Source organism: Ascaphus truei, chromosome 8 (assembly GCF_040206685.1).
Source record: "Ascaphus truei isolate aAscTru1 chromosome 8, aAscTru1.hap1, whole genome shotgun sequence".
Taxonomy (NCBI): Eukaryota; Metazoa; Chordata; class Amphibia; order Anura; family Ascaphidae; genus Ascaphus; species Ascaphus truei.
Genome location: NC_134490.1, coordinates 64,396,697 through 64,423,903, shown reverse-complemented (window position 1 = coordinate 64,423,903; position 27,207 = coordinate 64,396,697). Strand labels below are relative to the sequence as shown.

The window sequence follows — 27,207 nt, the reverse complement described above, 5'->3', positions numbered from 1 at the left end:
TAAGGCCGTGATTATAGTGGCGGCATGCCCGCACGCAACGCGCCTCCGGAACAAATATATGTACCCTCATGATGCTGCCCATAGAGCGCGCGAGCGGTGAAGCCCGACCGCGCGCACGATCCTGGAGAACCTCAGTGCAGTGCAGACCTCAGTGCAGGGTTCGCGCGAGCGGCAGGTGCGCGCTCCGTCACGCGCACACCGCTACTATAATCGCGGCCTGAAACACGCATTTTCACTCGCATCTACTATAGGGCAAAATCTGGTTTGATTCGTAGCCCCAACAATGTGAATCTGAATAAGTGCTGGATGCTCCTCGGAATAAAGGGCAAAAAAGCATATTGTTCAGATCTCGGACACAATGAAAACTCGGGTGGTGGTTTTTTTATTTATAAAAAGACTTGGCATATTTATATTTACTCTTTACATAATTGATTTTGGGTACAAATATACCCTCCCATTATATTGCATGCTGCTGTCATCCTGAAGACGACAATAGAGTTGCTTACTGTTCAATATCGCCACCAGTTATAACGCTCCAATAACCCTTTCGGTGGAACAGCAAACCATGAAGTGACAGGAAAAGTAATTCCCTTGACAACTGCAGTGATTTATACAACAGTGTAATTCAGGCAATGGCCGCACGTCACTTATTATTTGAAGACAAAATGACAGTTTTGAGAAATCGGGTAAGGAGACCCAAGAAATGCAATCAATCTTTGTTCCCAGTTTGACTCCTGCTGTTCATCCTCTTGGTTTACTTTTCAGGATGCCATATAGACAATACATTGGCATCGTTGCCACTGGTACACTTAAGATAAACTTGAAATGCTTTTTATGAGGTTGAGTCTTGGTGCAGGGTTGTACTGTACAATATGCAGTTAATAACATCACTAGTATTTAAAAAGGAAAAACCATAATGAATAAATATTACAGTGTGCTGTGAATATAGCTTAAAGAGACAGTTTCTGGTTATGCTAAACCTCCCATATTCTTTCACTCATTCCTCTGTTCCCAATCTGCATTTATTCATTTTCGTCTTCTTCCTTTACCACTGCAGGGTTTTTCTGTCTTATATTTCCTCTATTTTCACATTTCTCCTAAAATGATCACATATTTTGTCTCCAAAGCTAACACGCCTCTTATTTTGTATGTCCGTATTTTTACCTTTTGCCTTTGCCCCTGTGACCTCTCGCTTACACTTCTTTCTCTGCTTCTATTTTTCTATAGCTTTGAGGAGTAGCTACACCTGTAACATCTGCAAGATGGTTCTGAACTCAGTTGAGCAGTACCATGCGCACCTGCAAGGTGTACGGCACCAGAACAAGTAAGTGGAGTATGGGAGCATCATTCCAGTCTATGTTCTGCGCGTCCTATATTTGTATATTTTTTATCATGTTTGGTTTCGCTGTAGCTTGAAACGTGCTCCTTTTTATTTTTTGTAACTGTTGGCTTTATTTGTGTGAAACGTTTTGAGTCCCATTGGGACAAATAGTTATATATATAAATAAAGTGCTTATTATTCTTATAACGCTGAACATTTGTATTCACTTTATCAATATCCAGAATGTAGTATAATGTTGCTAAGAAGATTAGGGGTGCGCAAACTGAGGGGCACAAGATTTTTTGGGGGGGGGTGCGGCAGTTATATAAGTCCCGCGCTCTCCCCCAAGTTATTTAAATTAAATGCCGGGGTACCGCGCGAGGCCTCTATAACACACTTACCTTACAGCGACACGTCGACATGGTAACCCGGGGTCAAATGATGCCCCGGGGTCACGTAACGTCGTGTTACCACGGCAACGTGACGTCACATGACCCCGCCCGTCATTTGCCGCCAGAGCCGAGCGCGCGGGGGTAGGTGGAGCACGGGCCGAAGAGTAGAGCAGGCAGGGGTGCGCACGAGTAAAAGTTTGTGCATCCCTGGCTTAGATAATACGCTAAATACAAAAATAGGACAAAAGCTAATGTGATGGATCCAACACCTACTGTAACATCAATTATATACTTTTGTCACTAATATAAGGACTCCAGAAGATCATCATATTTTCCTTGCTATGTTACTTCAGCTCTGTCCCTGTAAGTCTGTATGAAACATTAGGTGAAGAGAGCATTAAAAAAACTTCACACAATCACTGAAAGATGGATGTTATTATATGAGGATGTAATTTGTCATGTACAGTATGTGTTGCATTGCAGCTGGGGCAGTACTTGGTAGGACTGAAATAAACCAACAGCAGTGACATTATGGCTAAACCTGGGTGATTTATGCCTTTGCTCATAGCAGTGACATGTCTAGGGGGTTACATCTGGGTGATTGATGCTTAAAAGAAAATACTTAAGATTTATAAATGAAACCATCCCCTGTTGTTTGGATATGATTTTGTGAAAAGAATATCGTGCATCGTTTACCCTACATTGGCACAAACATGGTCCAAATTTGTTTAGGATCGGGAGCAGGGATGGGCAACTCCCGTCCTTAAGGGCCACCAACAGGTCAGGTTTTCAGGATATCCCTGCTTCAGCACAGGTGGCTCTTCGACTGAGCCACTGATTGAGCCACCTATGCTGAAGCAGGGATATCCTGTGGGGTTTACCCCTCCATCATGCAGCCTCCTTCAGTTGCAGGAGTGGAGGTGGGGCGTAGTCTGCGAGTTACCCAATCCGGGTGCAGCCCAGGTCCCCTCCCCTTCTGCACTAAGGAGGAGGCACTCTAAATTATAGAGAGTTCAGGTCTCCCCCTCCTGGGGTAGAGACATGTAGTTCTAGTCTCTCCCTCAAGGAAGAGAGACTTGCTTTCAGCCACTCCTGGGGCTGACTGCAGCTAAAGCTCTGAACAGAGGACAAGGCCTTCAGACTGCGAGTAGGCCGGTACATCCAGAGGTCTGGGCCCTATTCTAAAAGACTATGCATTCGCTGTAATAACACCTGCAGTGGATGCTACAAATAAAGGATCCAGTTTTATATACCCCTGCCTAAGTTACTATACATAGGGTGACCAGATTTTGAAAATGAAAAACCGGGACACAAAAAAGAATTATTAATACAACAAAAAACATTACTAAAAAAGATTATAATGATATTTATCTAATAGTGTCACCATTGATGCTGTATTATTGATTCTATCTCTTCCCATTCTCTCTCTACCTTCTCCCCATCACTGCCGCCAACAGAAATCATGCGCGACCCCCCCCCCCCCCCCAAGGGAAGGAGGGAGGTGACAGGGAGGGAAAGAGGTGACAGGGAGGGAAAGAGGTGACAGGGAGGGAGGGAGGTGACAGGGAGAGAGGTGACAGGGAGGGAGAGGTGACAGGGAGGGAGGGAGAGGTGACAGGGAGGGAGGGGTGACAAGGAGGGAGGGAGAGGTGACAGGGAGGGAGGGAGAGGTGACAGGGAGGGAGAGGTGACAGGGAGGGAGGGAGGTAGGGAGGGAAAGAGAGGTGACAGGGAGGGAGGGAGGGAGGTGACAGGGAGGGAGGGAGAGGTGACAGGGAGGGAGGGAGAGAGGTGACAGGGAGGGAGAGAGGTGACAGAGGGAGAGAGGTGACAGGGAGGGAGGGAGAGAGGTGACAGGGAGGGAGGGAGGTGACAGGGAGGGAGGTGACAGGGAGAGAGAGAGAGAAGTGACAGGGATGGAGGGAGGGAGGTGACAGGGAGGGAGGGAGAAAGAGAGGTGACAGGGAGGGAGGGAGAGAGGTGACAGAGAGGGAGGGAAAGAGGTGACAGGGAGGGAGGGAGGTGACAGGGAGGGAGGGAGAGAGGTGACAGGGAGGGAGGTGACAGGGAGAGGTGACAGGGAGGGAGGGAGGCGACAGGGAGAGAGGTGACAGGGAGGGAGGGAGAGGTGACAGGGAGGGAGAGGGGTGAAAGGGAGAGAGGTGACAGGGAGGGAGGTGACAGGGAGGGAGGGAGGTGACAGGGAGGGAGGTGACAGGAAGGGAGGGAGGTGACAGGGAGGGAGGTGACAGGGAGGGAGGTGACAGGGAGGGAGAGAGGGAGAGAGGTGACAGGGAGGGAGGGAGAAGGTGACAGGGAGGGAGGGAGGGAGAGAGAGAGGGGGAGAGGTGACAGGTAGGTGGAGAGAGAGGGAGAGGTGACAGGTATGGAGAGGATGACAGGGAGGGGGAGAGAGAGACACACACACACAGAGACACACACCCAGACAGAGACACACCCAGACAGAGACACACACCCAGAAAATTATATAAATAATTTATTGACATTAATTAAAATTAAATAAAAAATGAAGACATTAATTGGACATTCCTCATTGTCATTCCTGACCTGACCTTGGGGTTTGTTTATATAATATAAAAATGTGCTAAATAAATAGCAGGGGAAAGCAGAAATATGGTTGTGCATTATTATAAATATATATGTTGCTACTTACACTTACAGTACTTATTGTACAGACTGTCACACGTGCAGCAGCAGCAGCTCTGCCTCTGAGCAGCTCCAGACTGTCTGACACATCGTCTCCTGTGCTCCTCGTGGCAGTCACTGTCACAGGTCAGTGACATCACTGCCATCCCATGGATCACTGCGGCCCCTCCCACCCGGCATCTGTCCAATCCCCTGAGGTCTTGCTGAGCTGCTCCCATCCTCCTCAAATGGCCACCAATCTCCTGCACCGTTACTCCCTGGTAGTGTAGTGTGGTGTGCTCAGCTCATACTCTGCCCCCGCCCCTCGGCATTCTCACCCAATCACCTGCAGCTTAGCATTCTACTATGAAGGAGTATGCCAGGGCAGGGCTTTGTAGAATGCCGGCCGGCACGCAGGGGATTGGTTGAAGGATGTCTAAAGCCCAACCCCCCGGCAGCATTCTATTCTACAAGTGAAAAAACTCACGAGCTGAGTCCCGCATCCTCCTCGCGCAGCTCCGCCGCGCAGACTAGCGTACCGCCTCCCGCTCCACATCACATCTATGTACCGGGACAAAGGCCAAAACCCGGGACATTTCCGGGATAGACAGGCAACCGGGACAGTAATGAAAAAAACGGGACTGTCCCGGCAAAATCGGTACAAGTGGTCACCCTAACTATACAGTGTATTGGGTAGGGGCATGCTTGAAGACTGTCATGGTGGGGACTGTTTCTGCTATGACTGCACAGAACCAGAATTCAGCCTGAGGATCACCAAAAGCCTGTCCTGTTTCCCCTTACCATCGCGGACACTCATCTCTCCTGAACCCTCACAGGTAACAAGCACCATGACACCTGTAGCTTTAGCAAGATCTCACAGAGGGGCATGTCAATTGTACAATTCGACTCAATTACAGAAAGCTTACACTAAAGTTAAAGGCCCATAATCTTCCGTAATTCTAATGCCATATCTTTCAACAAATGCAATGAGTTGGAATGGTAATTATGGCACCTACATCAGAAACAGTCTTTAATTGCTCAACATCAACTTGAAAAAACACATTGCCATGAAATGATAAAGTGAGCTGCAAATAGGTTCTCTATGGCCATTATATATAACTAAAATAGCACGCCCACGTCCGGTGCTACATTATATATAACTAAAATAGCACGCCCACGTCTGGTGCTACATTATATATTACTAAAATAGCACGCCCACGTCCGGTGCTACCATTATATATAACTAAAATAGCACGCCCACGTCCGGTGCTACCTTATATATAACTAAAATAGCACGCCCACGTCCGGTGCTACCTTATATATAACTAAAATAGCACGCCCACGTCCGGTGCTACATTATATATAACTAAAATAGCACGCCCACGTCCGGTGCTACATTATATATAACTAAAATAGCACGCCCACGTCCGGTGCTACATTATATATAACTAAAATAGCACGCCCACGTCCGGTGCTACATTATATATAACTAAAATAGCACGCCCACGTCCGGTGCTACCATTATATATAACTAAAATAGCACGCCCACGTCTGGTGCTACATTATATATGACTAAAATAGCACGCACACGTCCGGTGCTACATTATATATAACTAAAATAGCACGCCCACGTCCGGTGCTACCTTATATATAACTAAAATAGCACGCCCCCGTCCGGTGCTACATTATATATAACTAAAATAGCACGCCCACGTCCGGTGCTACCTTATATATAACTAAAATAGCACGCCCACGTCTGGTGCTACATTATATATAACTAAAATAGCACGCCCACGTCCGGTGCTACATTATATATAACTAAAATAGCACGCCCACGTCCGGTGCTACATTATATATAACTAAAATAGCACGCCCACGTCCGGTGCTACATTATATATTACTAAAATAGCACGCCCACGTCCGGTGCTACATTATATATAACTAAAATAGCACGCCCACGTCCGGTGCTACATTATATATAACTAAAATAGCACGCCCACGTCCGGTGCTACATTATATATAACTAAAATAGCACGCCCACGTCCGGTGCTACATTATATATAACTAAAATAGCACGCCCACGTCTGGTGCTACATTATATATTACTAAAATAGCACGCCCACGTCCGGTGCTACATTATATATAACTAAAATAGCACGCCCACGTCCGGTGCTACATTATATATAACTAAAATAGCACGCCCACGTCCGGTGCTACATTATATATAACTAAAATAGCACGCCCACGTCCGGTGCTACATTATATATTACTAAAATAGCACGCCCACGTCCGGTGCTACCATTATATATAACTAAAATAGCACGCCCACGTCCGGTGCTACATTATATATAACTAAAATAGCACGCCCACGTCCGGTGCTACATTATATATTACTAAAATAGCACGCCCACGTCCGGTGCTACCATTATATATAACTAAAATAGCACGCCCACGTCCGGTGCTACATTATATATAACTAAAATAGCACGCCCACGTCCGGTGCTACCATTATATATAACTAAAATAGCACGCCCACGTCTGGTGCTACATTTTATATAACAAAAATAGCACGCCCACGTCCGGTGCTACCATTATATATAACTAAAATAGCACGCCCACGTCCGGTGCTACATTATATATAACTAAAATAGCACGCCCACGTCCGGTGCTACATTATATATAACTAAAATAGCACGCCCACGTCCGGTGCTACATTGTATATAACAAAAATAGCACGCCCACGTCCGGTGCTACCATTATATATAACTAAAATAGCACGCCCACGTCCGGTGCTACCTTATATATAACTAAAATAGCACGCCCACGTCCGGTGCTACCTTATATATAACTAAAATAGCACGCCCATGTCTGGTGCTACATTATATATAACTAAAATAGCACGCCCACGTCCGGTGCTACCTTATATATAACTAAAATAGCACGCCCACGTCCGGTGCTACATTATATATTACTAAAATAGCACGCCCACGTCCGGTGCTACATTATATATAACTAAAATAGCACGCCCACGTCCGGTGCTACATTATATATAACAAAAATAGCACGCCCACGTCCGGTGCTACATTATATATAACTAAAATAGCACGCCCACGTCCGGTGCTACCTTATATATAACTAAAATAGCACGCCCACGTCCGGTGCTACATTATATATAACAAAAATAGCACGCCCACGTCCGGTGCTACATTATATATTACTAAAATAGCACGCCCACGTCCGGTGCTACCTTATATATAACTAAAATAGCACGCCCACGTCCGGTGCTACATTATATATTACTAAAATAGCACGCCCACGTCCGGTGCTACATTATATATAACTAAAATAGCACGCCCACGTCCGGTGCTACATTATATATTACTAAAATAGCACGCCCACGTCCGGTGCTACCATTATATATAACTAAAATAGCACGCACACGTCCGGTGCTACATTATATATAACTAAAATAGCACGCCCACGTCCGGTGCTACCTTATATATAACTAAAATAGCACGCCCACGTCCGGTGCTACATTATATATAAATAAAATAGCACGCCCACGTCCGGTGCTACCTTATATATAACTAAAATAGCACGCCCACGTCCGGTGCTACCTTATATATAACTAAAATAGCACGCCCACGTCCGGTGCTACCATTATATATAACTAAAATAGCACGCCCACGTCCGGTGCTACATTATATATAACTAAAATAGCACGCCCACGTCCGGTGCTACATTATATATTACTAAAATAGCACGCCCACGTCCGGTGCTACATTATATATAACTAAAATAGCACGCCCACGTCCGGTGCTACCTTATATATAACTAAAATAGCACGCCCACGTCCGGTGCTACCTTATATATAACTAAAATAGCACGCCCACGTCCGGTGCTACATTATATATAACTAAAATAGCACGCCCACGTCCGGTGCTACCTTATATATAACTAAAATAGCACGCCCACGTCCGGTGCTACATTATATATTACTAAAATAGCACGCCCACGTCCGGTGCTACATTATATATAACTAAAATAGCACGCCCACGTCCGGTGCTACATTATATATAACTAAAATAGCACGCCCACGTCCGGTGCTACATTATATATTACTAAAATAGCACGCCCACGTCCGGTGCTACATTATATATAACTAAAATAGCACGCCCACGTCCGGTGCTACCTTATATATAACTAAAATAGCACGCCCACGTCCGGTGCTACATTATATATAACTAAAATAGCACGCCCACGTCCGGTGCTACCTTATATATAACTAAAATAGCACGCCCACGTCCGGTGCTACATTATATATAACAAAAATAGCACGCCCACGTCCGGTGCTACATTATATATAACTAAAATAGCACGCCCACGTCCGGTGCTACCTTATATATAACTAAAATAGCACGCCCACGTCCGGTGCTACATTATATATTACTAAAATAGCACGCCCACGTCCGGTGCTACATTATATATAACTAAAATAGCACGCCCACGTCCGGTGCTACATTATATATAACTAAAATAGCACGCCCACGTCCGGTGCTACATTATATATTACTAAAATAGCACGCCCACGTCCGGTGCTACCATTATATATAACTAAAATAGCACGCCCACGTCCGGTGCTACATTATATATAAATAAAATAGCACGCCCACGTCCGGTGCTACCTTATATATAACTAAAATAGCACGCCCACGTCCGGTGCTACCTTATATATAACTAAAATAGCACGCCCACGTCCGGTGCTACATTATATATAACTAAAATAGCACGCCCACGTCCGGTGCTACCTTATATATAACTAAAATAGCACGCCCACGTCCGGTGCTACATTATATATTACTAAAATAGCACGCCCACGTCCGGTGCTACCTTATATATAACTAAAATAGCACGCCCACGTCCGGTGCTACATTATATATTACTAAAATAGCACGCCCACGTCCGGTGCTACATTATATATAACTAAAATAGCACGCCCACGTCTGGTGCTACATTATATATAACTAAAATAGCACGCCCACGTCCGGTGCTACATTATATATAACTAAAATAGCACGCCCACGTCCGGTGCTACATTATATATAACTAAAATAGCACGCCCACGTCCGGTGCTACCTTATATATAACTAAAATAGCACGCCCACGTCCGGTGCTACATTATATATTACTAAAATAGCAAGCCCACGTCCGGTGCTACCTTATATATAACTAAAATAGCACGCCCACGTCCGGTGCTACATTATATATAACTAAAATAGCACGCCCACGTCCGGTGCTACCTTATATATAACTAAAATAGCACGCCCACGTCCGGTGCTACATTATATATAACTAAAATAGCACGCCCACGTCCGGTGCTACATTATATATAACTAAAATAGCACGCCCACGTCCGGTGCTACATTATATATAACTAAAATAGCACGCCCACGTCCGGTGCTACATTATATATAACTAAAATAGCACGCCCACGTCCGGTGCTACATTATATATTACTAAAATAGCACGCCCACGTCCGGTGCTACCATTATATATAACTAAAATAGCACGCCCACGTCCGGTGCTACATTATATATAACTAAAATAGCACGCCCACGTCCGGTACTACATTATATATAACTAAAATAGCACGCCCACGTCCGGTGCTACATTATATATAACTAAAATAGCACGCCTACGTCCGGTGCTACATTATATATAACTAAAATAGCACGCCCACGTCCGGTGCTACATTATATATAACTAAAATAGCACGCCCACGTCCGGTGCTACATTATATATAACTAAAATAGCACGCCCGCGTCCGGTGCTACATTATATATAACTAAAATAGCACGCCCACGTCCGGTGCTACATTATATATAACAAAAATAGCACGCCCACGTCCGGTGCTACCTTATATATAACTAAAATAGCACGCCCACGTCCGGTGCTACCTTATATATAACTAAAATAGCACGCCCACGTCCGGTGCTACATTATATATAACAAAAATAGCACGCCCACGTCCGGTGCTACATTATATATTACTAAAATAGCACGCCCACGTCCGGTGCTACCTTATATATAACTAAAATAGCACGCCCACGTCCGGTGCTACGTTATATATAACTAAAATAGCACGCCCACGTCCGGTGCTACATTATATATAACTAAAATAGCACGCCCACGTCCGGTGCTACATTATATATAACTAAAATAGCACGCCCACGTCTGGTGCTACATTATATATAACTGAAATAGCACGCCCACGTCCGGTGCTACCTTATATATAACTAAAATAGCACGCCCACGTCCGGTGCTACATTATATATAACAAAAATAGCACGCCCACGTCCGGTGCTACATTATATATTACTAAAATAGCACGCCCACGTCCGGTGCTACCTTATATATAACTAAAATAGCACGCCCACGTCCGGTGCTACGTTATATATAACTAAAATAGCACGCCCACGTCCGGTGCTACATTATATATTACTAAAATAGCACGCCCACGTCCGGTGCTACCTTATATATAACTAAAATAGCACGCCCACGTCTGGTGCTACATTATATATAACTAAAATAGCACGCCCACGTCCGGTGCTACATTATATATAACTAAAATAGCACGCCCACGTCCGGTGCTACCTTATATATAACTAAAATAGCACGCCCACGTCCGGTGCTACCTTATATATAACTAAAATAGCACGCCCACGTCCGGTGCTACCTTATATATAACTAAAATAGCACGCCCACGTCCGGTGCTACATTATATATAACTAAAATAGCACGCCCACGTCTGGTGCTACCTTATATATAACTAAAATAGCACGCCCACGTCTGGTGCTACCTTATATATAACTAAAATAGCACGCCCACGTCCGGTGCTACATTATATATAACTAAAATAGCACGCCCACGTCTGGTGCTACCTTATATATAACTAAAATAGCACGCCCACGTCCGGTGCTACATTATATATAACTAAAATAGCACGCCCACGGCCGGTGCTACCTTATATATTACTAAAATAGCACGCCCACGTCCGGTGCTACCTTATATATAACTAAAATAGCACGCCCACGTCCTGTGCTACATTATATATAACTAAAATAGCACGCCCACGTCCGGTGCTACATTATATATAACTAAAATAGCACGCCCACGTCCGGTGCTACATTATATATAACTAAAATAGCACGCCCACGTCCGGTGCTACCATTATATATAACTAAAATAGCACGCCCACGTCTGGTGCTACATTATATATAACTAAAATAGCACGCCCACGTCCGGTGCTACATTATATATAACTAAAATAGCACGCCCACGTCTGGTGCTACATTATATATATTACTAAAATAGCACGCGCACGTCTGGTGCTACATTATATATAACTAAAATAGCACGCCCACGTCCGGTGCTACCTTATATATAACAAAAATAGCACGCCCACATCCGGTGCTACCTTATATATATTACTAAAATAGCACGCCCAAGTCCGGTGCTACGTTATATATAACTAAAATAGCTCGCCCACGTCCGGTGCTACATTATATATAACTAAAATAGCACGCCCACGTCTGGTGCTACATTATATATAACTAAAATAGCACGCCCACGTCCGGTGCTACCTTATATATTACTAAAATAGCACGCCCACGTCTGGTGCTACATTATATATATTACTAAAATAGCACGCCCACGTCCAGTGCTACCTTATATATAACTAAAATAGCACGCCCACGTCCGGTGCTACATTATATATTACTAAAATAGCACGCCCACGTCCGGTGCTACATTATATATTACTAAAATAGCACGCCCACGTCCGGTGCTACATTATATATAACTAAAATAGCATGCCCACGTCCGGTGCTACATTATATATAACTAAAATAGCACGCCCACGTCCGGTGCTACCTTATATATAACTAAAATAGCACGCCCACGTCCGGTGCTACCTTATATATATTACTAAAATAGCACGCCCACGTCCGGTGCTACATTATATATAACTAAAATAGCACGCCCACGTCTGGTGCTACATTATATATAACTAAAATAGCACGCCCACGTCCGGTGCTACATTATATATAACTAAAATAGCACGCCCACGTCCGGTGCTACCTTATATATAACTAAAATAGCACGCCCACGTCCGGTGCTACCTTATATATATTACTAAAATAGCACGCCCACGTCTGGTGCTACATTATATATAACTAAAATAGCACACCCACGTCCGGTGCTACATTATATATAACTAAAATAGCACGCCCACGTCCGGTGCTACCTTATATATAACTAAAATAGCACGCCCACGTCCGGTGCTACCTTATAAATAACTAAAATAGCACGCCCACGTCTGATGCTACATTATATATAACTAAAATAGCACGCCCACGTCCGGTGCTACATTATATATAACTAAAATAGCACGGCCACGTCTGGTGCTACATTATATATTACTAAAATAGCACACCCACGTCTGGTGCTACATTATATATAACTAAAATAGCACGGCCACGTCTGGTGCTACCATTATATATAACTAAAATAGCACGCCCACGTCTGGTGCTACCATTATATATAACTAAAATAGCACGCCCACGTCCGGTGCTACATTATATATAACTAAAATAGCACGCGCACGTCTGGTGCGACATTATATATAACTAAAATAGCACGCCCACGTCCGGTGCTACCATTATATATAACTAAAATAGCACGCCCACGTCCGGTGCTACATTATATATAACTAAAATAGCACGCCCACGTCTGGTGCTACCTTATATATAACTAAAATTGCACGCCCACGTCCGGTGCTACATTATATATTACTAAAATAGCACGCCCACGTCTGGTGCTACCATTATATATAACTAAAATAGCACGCCCACGTCCGGTGCTACATTATATATAACTAAAATAGCACGCCCACGTCCGGTGCTACCTTATATATTACTAAAATAGCACGCCCACGTCCGGTGCTACGTTATATATAACTAAAATAGCACGCCCACGTCCGGTGCTACATTATATATAACTAAAATAGCACGCCCACGTCCGGTGCTACATTATATATAACTAAAATAGCACGCCCACGTCCGGTGCTACGTTATATATAACTAAAATAGCACGCCCACGTCTGGTGCTACCTTATATATTACTAAAATAGCACGCTCACGTCCGGTGCTACATTATATATTACTAAAATAGCACGCCCACGTCCGGTGCTACATTATATATTACTAAAATAGCACGCCCACGTCCGGTGCTACATTATATATTACTAAAATAGCACGCCCACGTCCGGTGCTACGTTATATATTACTAAAATAGCACGCCCACGTCCGGTGCTACCTTATATATTACTAAAATAGCACGCCCACGTCTGGTGCTACCTTATATATATTACTAAAATAGCACGCCCATGTCTGGTGCTACATTATTTATAACTAAAATAGCACGTCCATGTCTGGTGCTACCATTATATATAACTAAAATAGCACGCCCACGTCCGGTGCTACCTTATATATATTACTAAAATAGCACGCACACGTCCGGTGCTACGTTATATATAACTAAAATAGCACGCCCGCGTCCGGTGCTACCTTATATATATTACTAAAATAGCACGCCCACGTCTGGTGCTACCTTATATATTACTAAAATAGCACGCCCACGTCCGGTGCTACATTATATATTACTAAAATAGCACGCCCACGTCCGGTGCTACATTATATATTACTAAAATAGCACGCCCACGTCCGGTGCTACATTATATATTACTAAAATAGCACGCCCACGTCCGGTGCTACGTTATATATTACTAAAATAGCACGCCCACGTCCGGTGCTACCTTATATATTACTAAAATAGCACGCCCACGTCTGGTGCTACCTTATATATATTACTAAAATAGCACGCCCATGTCTGGTGCTACATTATTTATAACTAAAATAGCACGTCCATGTCTGGTGCTACCATTATATATAACTAAAATAGCACGCCCACGTCCGGTGCTACCTTATATATATTACTAAAATAGCACGCACACGTCTGGGGCTACCATTATATATAACTAAAATAGCACGCCCACGTCTGGTGCTACATTATATATAACTAAAATAGCACGCCCACGTCCGGTGCTACATTATATATAACTAAAATAGCACGCCCACGTCCGGTGCTACCTTATATATAACTAAAATAGCACGCCCACGTCCGGTGCTACCTTATATATATTACTAAAATAGCACGCCCACGTCTGGTGCTACATTATATATAACTAAAATAGCACGCCCACGTCCGGTGCTACATTATATATTACTAAAATAGCACGCCCACGTCTGGTGCTACATTATATATAACTAAAATAGCACGCCCACGTCCGGTGCTACCATTATATATAACTAAAATAGCACGCCCACGTCCGGTGCTACATTATATATAACTAAAATAGCACGCCCACGTCCGGTGCTACCTTATATATTACTAAAATAGCACGCCCACGTCCGGTGCTACGTTATATATAACTAAAATAGCACGCCCACGTCCGGTGCTACATTATATATAACTAAAATAGCACGCCCACGTCCGGTGCTACCTTATATATTACTAAAATAGCACGCCCACGTCCGGTGCTACATTATATATTACTAAAATAGCACGCCCACGTCCGGTGCTACATTATATATTACTAAAATAGCACGCCCACGTCCGGTGCTACATTATATATTACTAAAATAGCACGCCCACGTCCGGTGCTACGTTATATATTACTAAAATAGCACGCCCACGTCCGGTGCTACGTTATATATTACTAAAATAGCACGCCCACGTCCGGTGCTACATTATATATTACTAAAATAGCACGCCCACGTCCGGTGCTACATTATATATTACTAAAATAGCACGCCCACGTCTGGTGCTACCTTATATATATTACTAAAATAGCACGCCCATGTCTGGTGCTACATTATTTATAACTAAAATAGCATGTCCATGTCTGGTGCTACCATTATATATAACTAAAATAGCACGCCCATGTCTGGTGCTACCATTATATATAATTAAAATAGCACGCCCACGTCTGGTGCTACCATTATATATAACTAAAATAGCACGCCCACGTCCGGTGCTACATTATATATAACTAAAATAGCACGCCCACGTCCGGTGCTACATTATATATAACTAAAATAGCACGCGCACGTCTGGTGCGACATTATATATAACTAAAATAGCACGCCCACGTCCGGTGCTACCATTATATATAACTAAAATAGCACGCCCACGTCTGGTGCTACCTTATATATAACTAAAATAGCACGCCCACGTCCGGTGCTACATTATATATTACTAAAATAGCACGCCCACGTCTGGTGCTACCATTATATATAACTAAAATAGCACGCCCACGTCCGGTGCTACATTATATATAACTAAAATAGCACGCCCACGTCCGGTGCTACCTTATATATTACTAAAATAGCACGCCCACGTCCGGTGCTACGTTATATATAACTAAAATAGCACGCCCACGTCCGGTGCTACATTATATATAACTAAAATAGCACGCCCACGTCCGGTGCTACATTATATATAACTAAAATAGCACGCCCACGTCCGGTGCTACATTATATATAACTAAAATAGCACGCCCACGTCCGGTGCTACGTTATATATAACTAAAATAGCACGCCCACGTCTGGTGCTACCTTATATATTACTAAAATAGCACGCCCACGTCCGGTGCTACATTATATATTACTAAAATAGCACGCCCACGTCCGGTGCTACATTATATATTACTAAAATAGCACGCCCACGTCCGGTGCTACGTTATATATTACTAAAATAGCACGCCCACGTCCGGTGCTACCTTATATATTACTAAAATAGCACGCCCACGTCTGGTGCTACCTTATATATATTACTAAAATAGCACGCCCATGTCTGGTGCTACATTATTTATAACTAAAATAGCACGTCCATGTCTGGTGCTACCATTATATATAACTAAAATAGCACGCCCACGTCCGGTGCTACCTTATATATATTACTAAAATAGCACGCACACGTCCGGTGCTACGTTATATATAACTAAAATAGCACGCCCACGTCTGGTGCTACCTTATATATTACTAAAATAGCACGCCCACGTCCGGTGCTACATTATATATTACTAAAATAGCACGCCCACGTCCGGTGCTACATTATATATTACTAAAATAGCACGCCCACGTCCGGTGCTACATTATATATTACTAAAATAGCACGCCCACGTCCGGTGCTACGTTATATATTACTAAAATAGCACGCCCACGTCCGGTGCTACCTTATATATTACTAAAATAGCACGCCCACGTCTGGTGCTACCTTATATATATTACTAAAATAGCACGCCCATGTCTGGTGCTACATTATTTATAACTAAAATAGCACGTCCATGTCTGGTGCTACCATTATATATAACTAAAATAGCACGCCCACGTCCGGTGCTACCTTATATATATTACTAAAATAGCACGCACACGTCTGGTGCTACCATTATATATAACAAAAATAGCACGCCCACGTCTGGTGCTACATTATATATAACTAAAATAGCACGCCCACGTCCGGTGCTACATTATATATAACTAAAATAGCACGCCCACGTCCGGTGCTACCTTATATATAACTAAAATAGCACGCCCACGTCCGGTGCTACCTTATATATATTACTAAAATAGCACGCCCACGTCTGGTGCTACATTATATATAACTAAAATAGCACGCCCACGTCCGGTGCTACATTATATATTACTAAAATAGCATGCCCACGTCTGGTGCTACATTATATATAACTAAAATAGCACGCCCACGTCTGGTGCTACCATTATATATAACTAAAATAGCACGCCCACGTCCGGTGCTACATTATATATACTGTAACTAAAATAGCACGCCCACGTCCGGTGCTACCTTATATATTACTAAAATAGCACGCCCACGTCCGGTGCTACGTTATATATAACTAAAATAGCACGCCCACGTCCGGTGCTACATTATATATAACTAAAATAGCACGCCCACGTCCGGTGCTACATTATATATAACTAAAATAGCACGCCCACGTCCGGTGCTACGTTATATATAACTAAAATAGCACGCCCACGTCCGGTGCTACCTTATATATTACTAAAATAGCACGCCCACGTCCGGTGCTACATTATATATTACTAAAATAGCACGCCCACGTCCGGTGCTACATTATATATTACTAAAATAGCACGCCCACGTCCGGTGCTACATTATATATTACTAAAATAGCACGCCCACGTCCGGTGCTACGTTATATATTACTAAAATAGCACGCCCACGTCCGGTGCTACGTTATATATTACTAAAATAGCACGCCCACGTCCGGTGCTACATTATATATTACTAAAATAGCACGCCCACGTCCGGTGCTACATTATATATTACTAAAATAGCACGCCCACGTCTGGTGCTACCTTATATATATTACTAAAATAGCACGCCCATGTCTGGTGCTACATTATTTATAACTAAAATAGCATGTCCATGTCTGGTGCTACCATTATATATAACTAAAATAGCACGCCCATGTCTGGTGCTACCATTATATATAATTAAAATAGCACGCCCATGTCTGGTGCTACCATTATATATAACTGTAACGGATTTTCTGGCCTAGCCTGACCCACCCAATCTCACATTGGCCCCTGTGGTCTAACCAGTCCCCATTACAGTGTAGTGTCTGGTGGTGCACCTGTTGGCAACAGGACTCCTGAGTCTCCCGCATGATGTTGTGTGGGGATTGCCAACCCAGACAGGCAGCTGAGGTAGTGTACTTGAGGCCTACCTAGATCCAGTGCAGCGCCTCCACCTCATCAGGATCCCTGTGTCCGCTTGTGGATGGTCCTGGTGAGGAACTCCTCTGTGGTGCACTCCTCTGTATAATCACTCCACACTTACACACGAGGGTTTGATTTAACAAGATCATCTTTATTGACTTGCGGCGGGCCAGCTGCCCCTCACAGCGGTTGTACTCAGCCGCTCATGTTCACCGCACTTCCCTTTGAAAGGTGTCTTTTCCCAGATTGGTGGATTCCCTATCTCCCCTTAGAGAGATATTCCCTGTGCCAGGTCCCTGGTCACAGTCTTATGGGCTGTCTCCTCCCAAGTCTGTACTCAGACTTGCTCCTTGCCTCATAACCTCCGAACCACCTTCCAACAACCTCTTACATTACCTAACTTTTGAGCAGTGCTGTGCCTTATGTATCCTCTGAGGCAGGCACAACTCTGACATCACTAATCATGGATTCAGAGCATGTGACCACTCCCATCCATACATAGGGCACCTCACCAGGGTGTGAGGGCAAACCTCCATAATTACTGCTGGCATGCCCATAACTTACCAGGCCTTACTGTCAGCAGGAGAGATGACTGTAATCCATTTTACAGCATGGTTACATTCTCCCCCTGGTGAATCCCACCGTCACCGGCTGGGACCTAAATTTGAAGTACCTTTGTTCAGGAAGCACTGTAAAATGAATGACATACATAATTAGTCACAACATTGACAGATTTCACAACATATTGCGCCAAGCAAGCCCTGACCAGCAGCCACTAACTTTCGCAACAGCCATCCTGTTCCCCCTAATAATAGTGACGAGGATCAGGTTTCTTAACTTCCCGACCTCCCATGTCCAGGACTGTCACACTGTAATCACGTGGCAACCCCCTTTCAGGTCTATACATCACTTGCTTATGCTTATAGACATTCCTGCCTATACTCCACACCCTCATAAGGTGCGCTATCCTCTCCTCAGCTCTGCTGCCCTTAATGGCAACCCCCTTATTTACAATATACTCCTCTATGGCCTCTCGTAACCATCTGTCCCTATTGTCCTCAATCTCCTGCATGAGGGGTTCCGGAACATAGGGATATTCCAAGCCATGAGAATACTTGTACTGGGCGGTAATAGCCCTCTCAGCCCGGCTACACCGTGTTAAATTAGCATTCCCTGCCTTCCCTGGCAACACCCATGACAGGGGCTCGTCTGGGTCCACGGGGTCTGTCAGTATACTGGGACCCTTGGGCTCTATACTGCCGTGACAGATTTGAAACCACCGCTCCTGCATCTCCTTTTGCCGCTTCTCTGCGGTAAGCTCTCCCTTAGCCCACCAGTAATCTACTACATCCTCCCTTTGTAGTAGGAACCGAGTGCGGTCCATCCATCCCACATAACCCTCGAATAATGGGGCCCACCACCGGGTCTCCCTAACCTTCTCGGGCTCTGATTCTAGGGAGCCTCCCTCCTCTGTGTCCCCCCAGGAAGACACCCCCGATGTCCCAGTAGATCGGGACTTAGGCCACCCCACATGCTTTGGCCTTTCCTCCAACTTCACGATAGCCACGCTAGGGCTCCAACTACTCATGGATGCCTCCCCTGAATAGCCTCCACCCACCGACCCATCATCGGACGTATAACTCGCCAGTCTCTCCCCAGTCCGTTCCTCACCGGTTCCCTGGGACCCTCCCGACATTCCCAAACTGGACGTGGACCCACGGGAAAAGGTGACGGGGACAGGGGCTTTATCTAGGGCATGGGTTTGGGCATATGGATGGGCAAATGGTATCCGCAGGGTTCTGACCTGCTCTCTACCCTTAAAGTGTCCAGGATCACTGCGAGGACTCTCCGCTGGCTGAGCCTCACCCGTCTCGACTCTCCTCGCAGCCTGCCAGCTCTTTGTTGTCACAGGTGATCGGGAAGCACTGCCCGATCGCCGAAGCGTTGCTGTCATTTCTCCGGGCGTTCCGCTACCTCCGCCGGACGTGACGTCATCACCGGAACCGGAAACTCCGCCATCTTGAGATGGATCCCCATGCGGGATCTCTTCTTCCAGGACGACATCCGGAAGTTCCGCTGCCTTCTCTTGTGCCACCTGGGCCTGACACCACCTCTCATCCACGTATGCCGTCACCGGAGCCTGGTGAGAACAAGGGCTGCTCTTACCGCTCCGCAGGGTGGGCGTGGATCGCTCGTCACCGTTGGACCCGCCGGTCCCAGGAATGGAAGGACTTCGCCTCTCTGCCTTCCGCTCCACTGGCGACACCCGACTCCTCTCACCGATACTCCCGGTAAGTGGTAGTTTCCTCCCGTTTTCTCCACAGGATACTGCCACAGGCGGATCACTGCACCGGACGACACTCTGGGTTCCTCATCGGAGGAATCCGCTTCCACTCTGCTCGGGTCACCGTTCGCGGCGACCGCCTTTTAGTCTCTCGGTCTGTACGCTGACCAACCGCTCCTTTCTCCTCGGGCTCGGCCTTAGCAACCGGCCCCGATCCCCATTCTCCGGGATCTGCACCTTCTTTCCACAGTGCACCGGGGGACCCGGCGGACAGCCTAGCCATATCCCCCACGGGTTCGATAGTCTGGATGGGCACAAATGTAGGCATAGGCCACAAGTACTGTGTACCACATTGCGGGCAGCTCTCCGCCATCATGCCCACGGTACCGCCGGGTAGCCTGCATTGTAGACAGAGGCACACCACAGTCTCGGTGCCCGCCACCCGAATCACCAGTAAGCCTCCTGGTGCTGAATAGGGTTGAGTGGAGACCATCGTAGTCGCTTCTTGTGGACAAGCCATTGTCTTAGTAGGAGTTACTTGCAGCCGCGGTCTGTTCTGTGAACTGGCTCCGCGAGACTGACAAGCAGGGGTTGAGTTGCCAGCCACTCCCTTGACTAGCTCCACCCTCATCTGACAAAGCTGGAAACCACCCCCACTAGTAGCAATTATGGGCGGGTCCCACAGCTTAATAGGATGTCCTGTAATTGAGGCCGCACCTTTCACAGTCCTGGGGGGCGCGGCCACAGCTTTCGCGCCATTACCCCCAACAGGGTGGGGTTCTTTCTTTGGCGCCAATCCCGGCCAACTGTCTGCAACTTTTGCAACTTAAGAACTCTCTGCAACGAGCCCACGCGGTCTCCCAGGGAAGCGGGAGCCGCCATCTTGGTTTGCGTTCCCAATCACTTTAGCAACTGAGGTAGCTTTTTGTATAGCGCTCACCGGCTGGCAAGCAGATCCTTCTTTTCCACCAGCCACAATCACAATGTCTTCAACACTGTCCTCCAAGGTAGTACCCTGCGGTCCTAGGCAGAACCAAAACGGTGCGGCCACAGCCTTAGCACCACTCCACAGCAGGCTCGTGAAAGTCATTTCCTTAGCATGCTCTTCACCCGCACACACGCCATGTGCGCTCTCTCCATTAGCCTCCGTCCGCCATCTTCGACCTTCCGCACCGCGCGTATCCTCCATTCTTGCGTTCGCCATTCTTTCACTGTACTTAGAATTATTGTACATGGAGCTCCTCTCTGCGGGGCAGCTACCACACCGGTACAATAAAGATTACCTTGATGCACCACCTTGTGTACCTAATGTAGGCTGGACTCGTGTTTGCACTACCTCAGGCTAGGCTCACTCTATCTGTGTCTGCTGTATCTCCTTCCTCCCCGTCTGTGCTCCCTTCGGTAAGTGGTCTGGAATGGGCTAGAGTACTCTGGCTCTTCCATGCAGTACTGGGGCGTCTACCTTCTGTTGGCTAGCCTAGCGCAGACCCTCTCCAGAATTCCTGACCACGTTAACAGGCTATCCCTTTAGGCATCCTACCAACTAGCACTGCCTCAAGGTGACTAGGACAGCTATAGCCCGGCTCCAAACCCCCAACTCCTTTCAGGCCCCTAGGTCGTCCCTGCGAACTGACAAACTCCATCAGCCCCCTGACTACCCCTAGGTCCATCCCAACGCAGCACAAAGTGGCAGCAGACACTCTCCTTGTTTCCAAGTGACCTAGCAAAAGCCTGTCCTGTTGACAGGTATCTCAGCAGCGCCTCCAAATGTAACGGATTTTCTGGCCTAGCTTGACTCACCCAATCTCACATTGGCCCCTGTGGTCTAACCAGTCCCCATTACAGTGTAGTGTCTGGTGGTGCACCTGTTGGCAACAGGACTCCTGAGTCTCCCGCATGATGTTGTGTGGGGATTGCCAACCCAGACAGGCAGCTGAGGTAGTGTACTTGAGGCCTACCTAGATCCAGTGCAGCGCCTCCACCTCATCAGGATCCCTGTGTCCGCTTGTGGATGGTCCTGGTGAGGAACTCCTCTGTGGTGCACTCCTCTGTATAATCACTCCACACTTACACACGAGGGTTTGATTTAACAAGATCATCTTTATTGACTTGCGGCGGGCCAGCTGCCCCTCACAGCGGTTGTACTCAGCCGCTCATGTTCACCGCACTTCCCTTTGAAAGGTGTCTTTTCCCAGATTGGTGGATTCCCTATTTCCCCTTAGAGAGATATTCCCTGTGCCAGGTCCCTGGTCACAGTCTTATGGGCTGTCTCCTCCCAAGTCTGTACTCAGACTTGCTCCTTGCCTCATAACCTCCGAACCACCTTCCAACAACCTCTTACATTACCTAACTTTTGAGCAGTGCTGTGCCTTATGTATCCTCTGAGGCAGGCACAACTCTGACATCACTAATCATGGATTCAGAGCATGTGACCACTCCCATCCATACATAGGGCACCTCACCAGGGTGTGAGGGCAAACCTCCATAATTACTGCTGGCATGCCCATAACTTACCAGGCCTTACTGTCAGCAGGAGAGATGACTGTAATCCATTTTACAGCATGGTTACATTCTCCCCCTGGTGAATCCCACCGTCACCGGCTGGGACCTAAATTTGAAGTACCTTTGTTCAGGAAGCACTGTAAAATGAATGACATACATAATTAGTCACAACATTGACAGATTTCACAACATATTGCGCCAAGCAAGCCCTGACCAGCAGCCACTAACTTTCTCAACAGCCATCCTGTTCCCCCTAATAATAGTGACGAGGATCAGGTTTCTTAACTTCCCGACCTCCCATGTCCAGGACTGTCACACTGTAATCACGTGGCAACCCCCTTTCAGGTCTATACATCACTTGCTTATGCTTATAGACATTCCTGCCTATACTCCACACCCTCATAAGGTGCGCTATCCTCTCCTCAGCTCTGCTGCCCTTAATGGCAACCCCCTTATTTACAATATACTCCTCTATGGCCTCTCGTAACCATCTGTCCCTATTGTCCTCAATCTCCTGCATGAGGGGTTCCGGAACATAGGGATATTCCAAGCCATGAGAATACTTGTACTGGGCGGTAATAGCCCTCTCAGCCCGGCTACACCGTGTTAAATTAGCATTCCCTGCCTTCCCTGGCAACACCCATGACAGGGGCTCGTCTGGGTCCACGGGGTCTGTCAGTATACTGGGACCCTTGGGCTCTATACTGCCGTGACAGATTTGAAACCACCGCTCCTGCATCTCCTTTTGCCGCTTCTCTGCGGTAAGCTCTCCCTTAGCCCACCAGTAATCTACTACATCCTCCCTTTGTAGTAGGAACCGAGTGCGGTCCATCCATCCCACATAACCCTCGAATAATGGGGCCCACCACCGGGTCTCCCTAACCTTCTCGGGCTCTGATTCTAGGGAGCCTCCCTCCTCTGTGTCCCCCCAGGAAGACACCCCCGATGTCCCAGTAGATCAGGACTTAGGCCACCCCACATGCTTTGGCCTTTCCTCCAACTTCACGATAGCCACGCTAGGGCTCCAACTACTCATGGATGCCTCCCCTGAATAGCCTCCACCCACCGACCCATCATCGGACGTATAACTCGCCAGTCTCTCCCCAGTCCGTTCCTCACCGGTTCCCTGGGACCCTCCCGACATTCCCAAACTGGACGTGGACCCACGGGAAAAGGTGACGGGGACAGGGGCTTTATCTAGGGCATGGGTTTGGGCATATGGATGGGCAAATGGTATCCGCAGGGTTCTGACCTGCTCTCTACCCTTAGAGTGTCCAGGATCACTGCGAGGACTCTCAGCTGGCTGAGCCTCACCCGTCTCGACTCTCCTCGCAGCCTGCCAGCTCTTTGTTGTCACAGGTGATCGGGAAGCACTGCCCGATCGCCGAAGCGTTGCTGTCATTTCTCCGGGCGTTCCGCTACCTCCGCCGGACGTGACGTCATCACCGGAACCGGAAACTCCGCCATCTTGAGATGGATCCCCATGCGGGATCTCTTCTTCCAGGACGACATCCGGAAGTTCCGCTGCCTTCTCTTGCGCCACCTGGGCCTGACACCACCTCTCATCCACGTATGCCGTCACCGGAGCCTGGTGAGAACAAGGGCTGCTCTTACCGCTCCGCAGGGTGGGCGTGGATCGCTCGTCACCGTTGGACCCGCCGGTCCCAGGAATGGAAGGACTTCGCCTCTCTGCCTTCCGCTCCACTGGCGACACCCGACTCCTCTCACCGATACTCCCGGTAAGTGGTAGTTTCCTCCCATTTTCTCCACAGGATACTGCCACAGGCGGATCACTGCACCGGACGACACTCTGGGTTCCTCATCGGAGGAATCCGCTTCCACTCTGCTCGGGTCACCGTTCGCGGCGACCGCCTTTTAGTCTCTCGGTCTGTACGCTGACCAACCGCTCCTTTCTCCTCGGGCTCGGCCTTAGCAACCGGCCCCGATCCCCATTCTCCGGGATCTGCACCTTCTTTCCACAGTGCACCGGGGGACCCGGCGGACAGCCTAGCCATATCCCCCACGGGTTCGATAGTCTGGATGGGCACAAATGTAGGCATAGGCCACAAGTACTGTGTACCACATTGCGGGCAGCTCTCCGCCATCATGCCCACGGTACCGCCGGGTAGCCTGCATTGTAGACAGAGGCACACCACAGTCTCGGTGCCCGCCACCCGAATCACCAGTAAGCCTCCTGGTGCTGAATAGGGTTGAGTGGAGACCATCGTAGTCGCTTCTTGTGGACAAGCCATTGTCTTAGTAGGAGTTACTTGCAGCCGCGGTCTGTTCTGTGAACTGGCTCCGCAAGACTGACAAGCAGGGGTTGAGTTGCCAGCCACTCCCTTGACTAGCTCCACCCTCATCTGACAAAGCTGGAAACCACCCCCACTAGTAGCAATTATGGGCGGGTCCCACAGCTTAATAGGATGTCCTGTAATTGAGGCCGCACCTTTCACAGTCCTGGGGGGCGCGGCCACAGCTTTCGCGCCATTACCCCCAACAGGGTGGGGTTCTTTCTTTGGCGCCAATCCCGGCCAACTGTCTGCAACTTTTGCAACTTAAGAACTCTCTGCAACGAGCCCACGCGGTCTCCCAGGGAAGCGGGAGCCGCCATCTTGGTTTGCGTTCCCAATCACTTTAGCAACTGAGGTAGCTTTTTGTATAGCGCTCACCGGCTGGCAAGCAGATCCTTCTTTTCCACCAGCCACAATCACAATGTCTTCAACACTGTCCTCCAAGGTAGTACCCTGCGGTCCTAGGCAGAACCAAAACGGTGCGGCCACAGCCTTAGCACCACTCCACAGCAGGCTCGTGAAAGTCATTTCCTTAGCATGCTCTTCACCCGCACACACGCCATGTGCGCTCTCTCCATTAGCCTCCGTCCGCCATCTTCGACCTTCCGCACCGCGCGTATCCTCCATTCTTGCGTTCGCCATTCTTTCACTGTACTTAGAATTATTGTACATGGAGCTCCTCTCTGCGGGGCAGCTACCACACCGGTACAATAAAGATTACCTTGATGCACCACCTTGTGTACCTAATGTAGGCTGGACTCGTGTTTGCACTACCTCAGGCTAGGCTCACTCTATCTGTGTCTGCTGTATCTCCTTCCTCCCCGTCTGTGCTCCCTTCGGTAAGTGGTCTGGAATGGGCTAGAGTACTCTGGCTCTTCCATGCAGTACTGGGGCGTCTACCTTCTGTTGGCTAGCCTAGCGCAGACCCTCTCCAGAATTCCTGACCACGTTAACAGGCTATCCCTTTAGGCATCCTACCAACTAGCACTGCCTCAAGGTGACTAGGACAGCTATAGCCCGGCTCCAAACCCCCAACTCCTTTCAGGCCCCTAGGTCGTCCCTGCGAACTGACAAACTCCATCAGCCCCCTGACTACCCCTAGGTCCATCCCAACGCAGCACAAAGTGGCAGCAGACACTCTCCTTGTTTCCAAGTGACCTAGCAAAAGCCTGTCCTGTTGACAGGTATCTCAGCAGCGCCTCCAAATGTAACGGATTTTCTGGCCTAGCTTGACTCACCCAATCTCACATTGGCCCCTGTGGTCTAACCAGTCCCCATTACAGTGTAGTGTCTGGTGGTGCACCTGTTGGCAACAGGACTCCTGAGTCTCCCGCATGATGTTGTGTGGGGATTGCCAACCCAGACAGGCAGCTGAGGTAGTGTACTTGAGTCCTACCTAGATCCAGTGCAGCGCCTCCACCTCATCAGGATCCCAGCGTCCGCTTGTGGATGGTCCTGGTGAGGAACTCCTCTGTGGTGCACTCCTCTGTGTAATCACTCCACACTTACACACGAGGGTATGATTTAACAAGATCATCTTTATTGACTTGCGGCGGGCCAGCTGCCCCTCACAGCGGTTGTACTCAGCCGCTTATGTTCACCGCACTTCCCTTTGAAAGGTGTCTTTTCCCAGATTGGTGGATTCCCTATCTCCCCTTAGAGAGATATTCCCTGTGCCAGGTCCCTGGTCACAGTCTTATGGGCTGTCTCCTCCCAAGTCTGTACTCAGACTTGCTCCTTGCCTCATAACCTCCGAACCACCTTCCAACAACCTCTTACATTACCTAACTTTTGAGCAGTGCTGTGCCTTATGTATCCTCTGGGGCAGGCACAACTCTGACATCACTAATCATGGATTCAGAGCATGTGACCACTCCCATCCATACAT

The 27,207-nt window shown here is 47.2% G+C and overlaps 1 protein-coding gene across 1 annotated transcript in view; it reads left to right on the top strand.

The window, feature by feature from the left end:
• Nucleotides 1-27,207, top strand: part of ZMAT4 (zinc finger matrin-type 4) — a 207,368-nt gene that overhangs the window by 131,549 nt on the left and 48,612 nt on the right. The window contains exon 6 of the mRNA XM_075612366.1: nucleotides 1,228-1,324. Coding sequence (XP_075468481.1) covers nucleotides 1,228-1,324 — 97 coding nt within the window. The remainder of the gene's footprint in view (nucleotides 1-1,227; nucleotides 1,325-27,207) is intronic.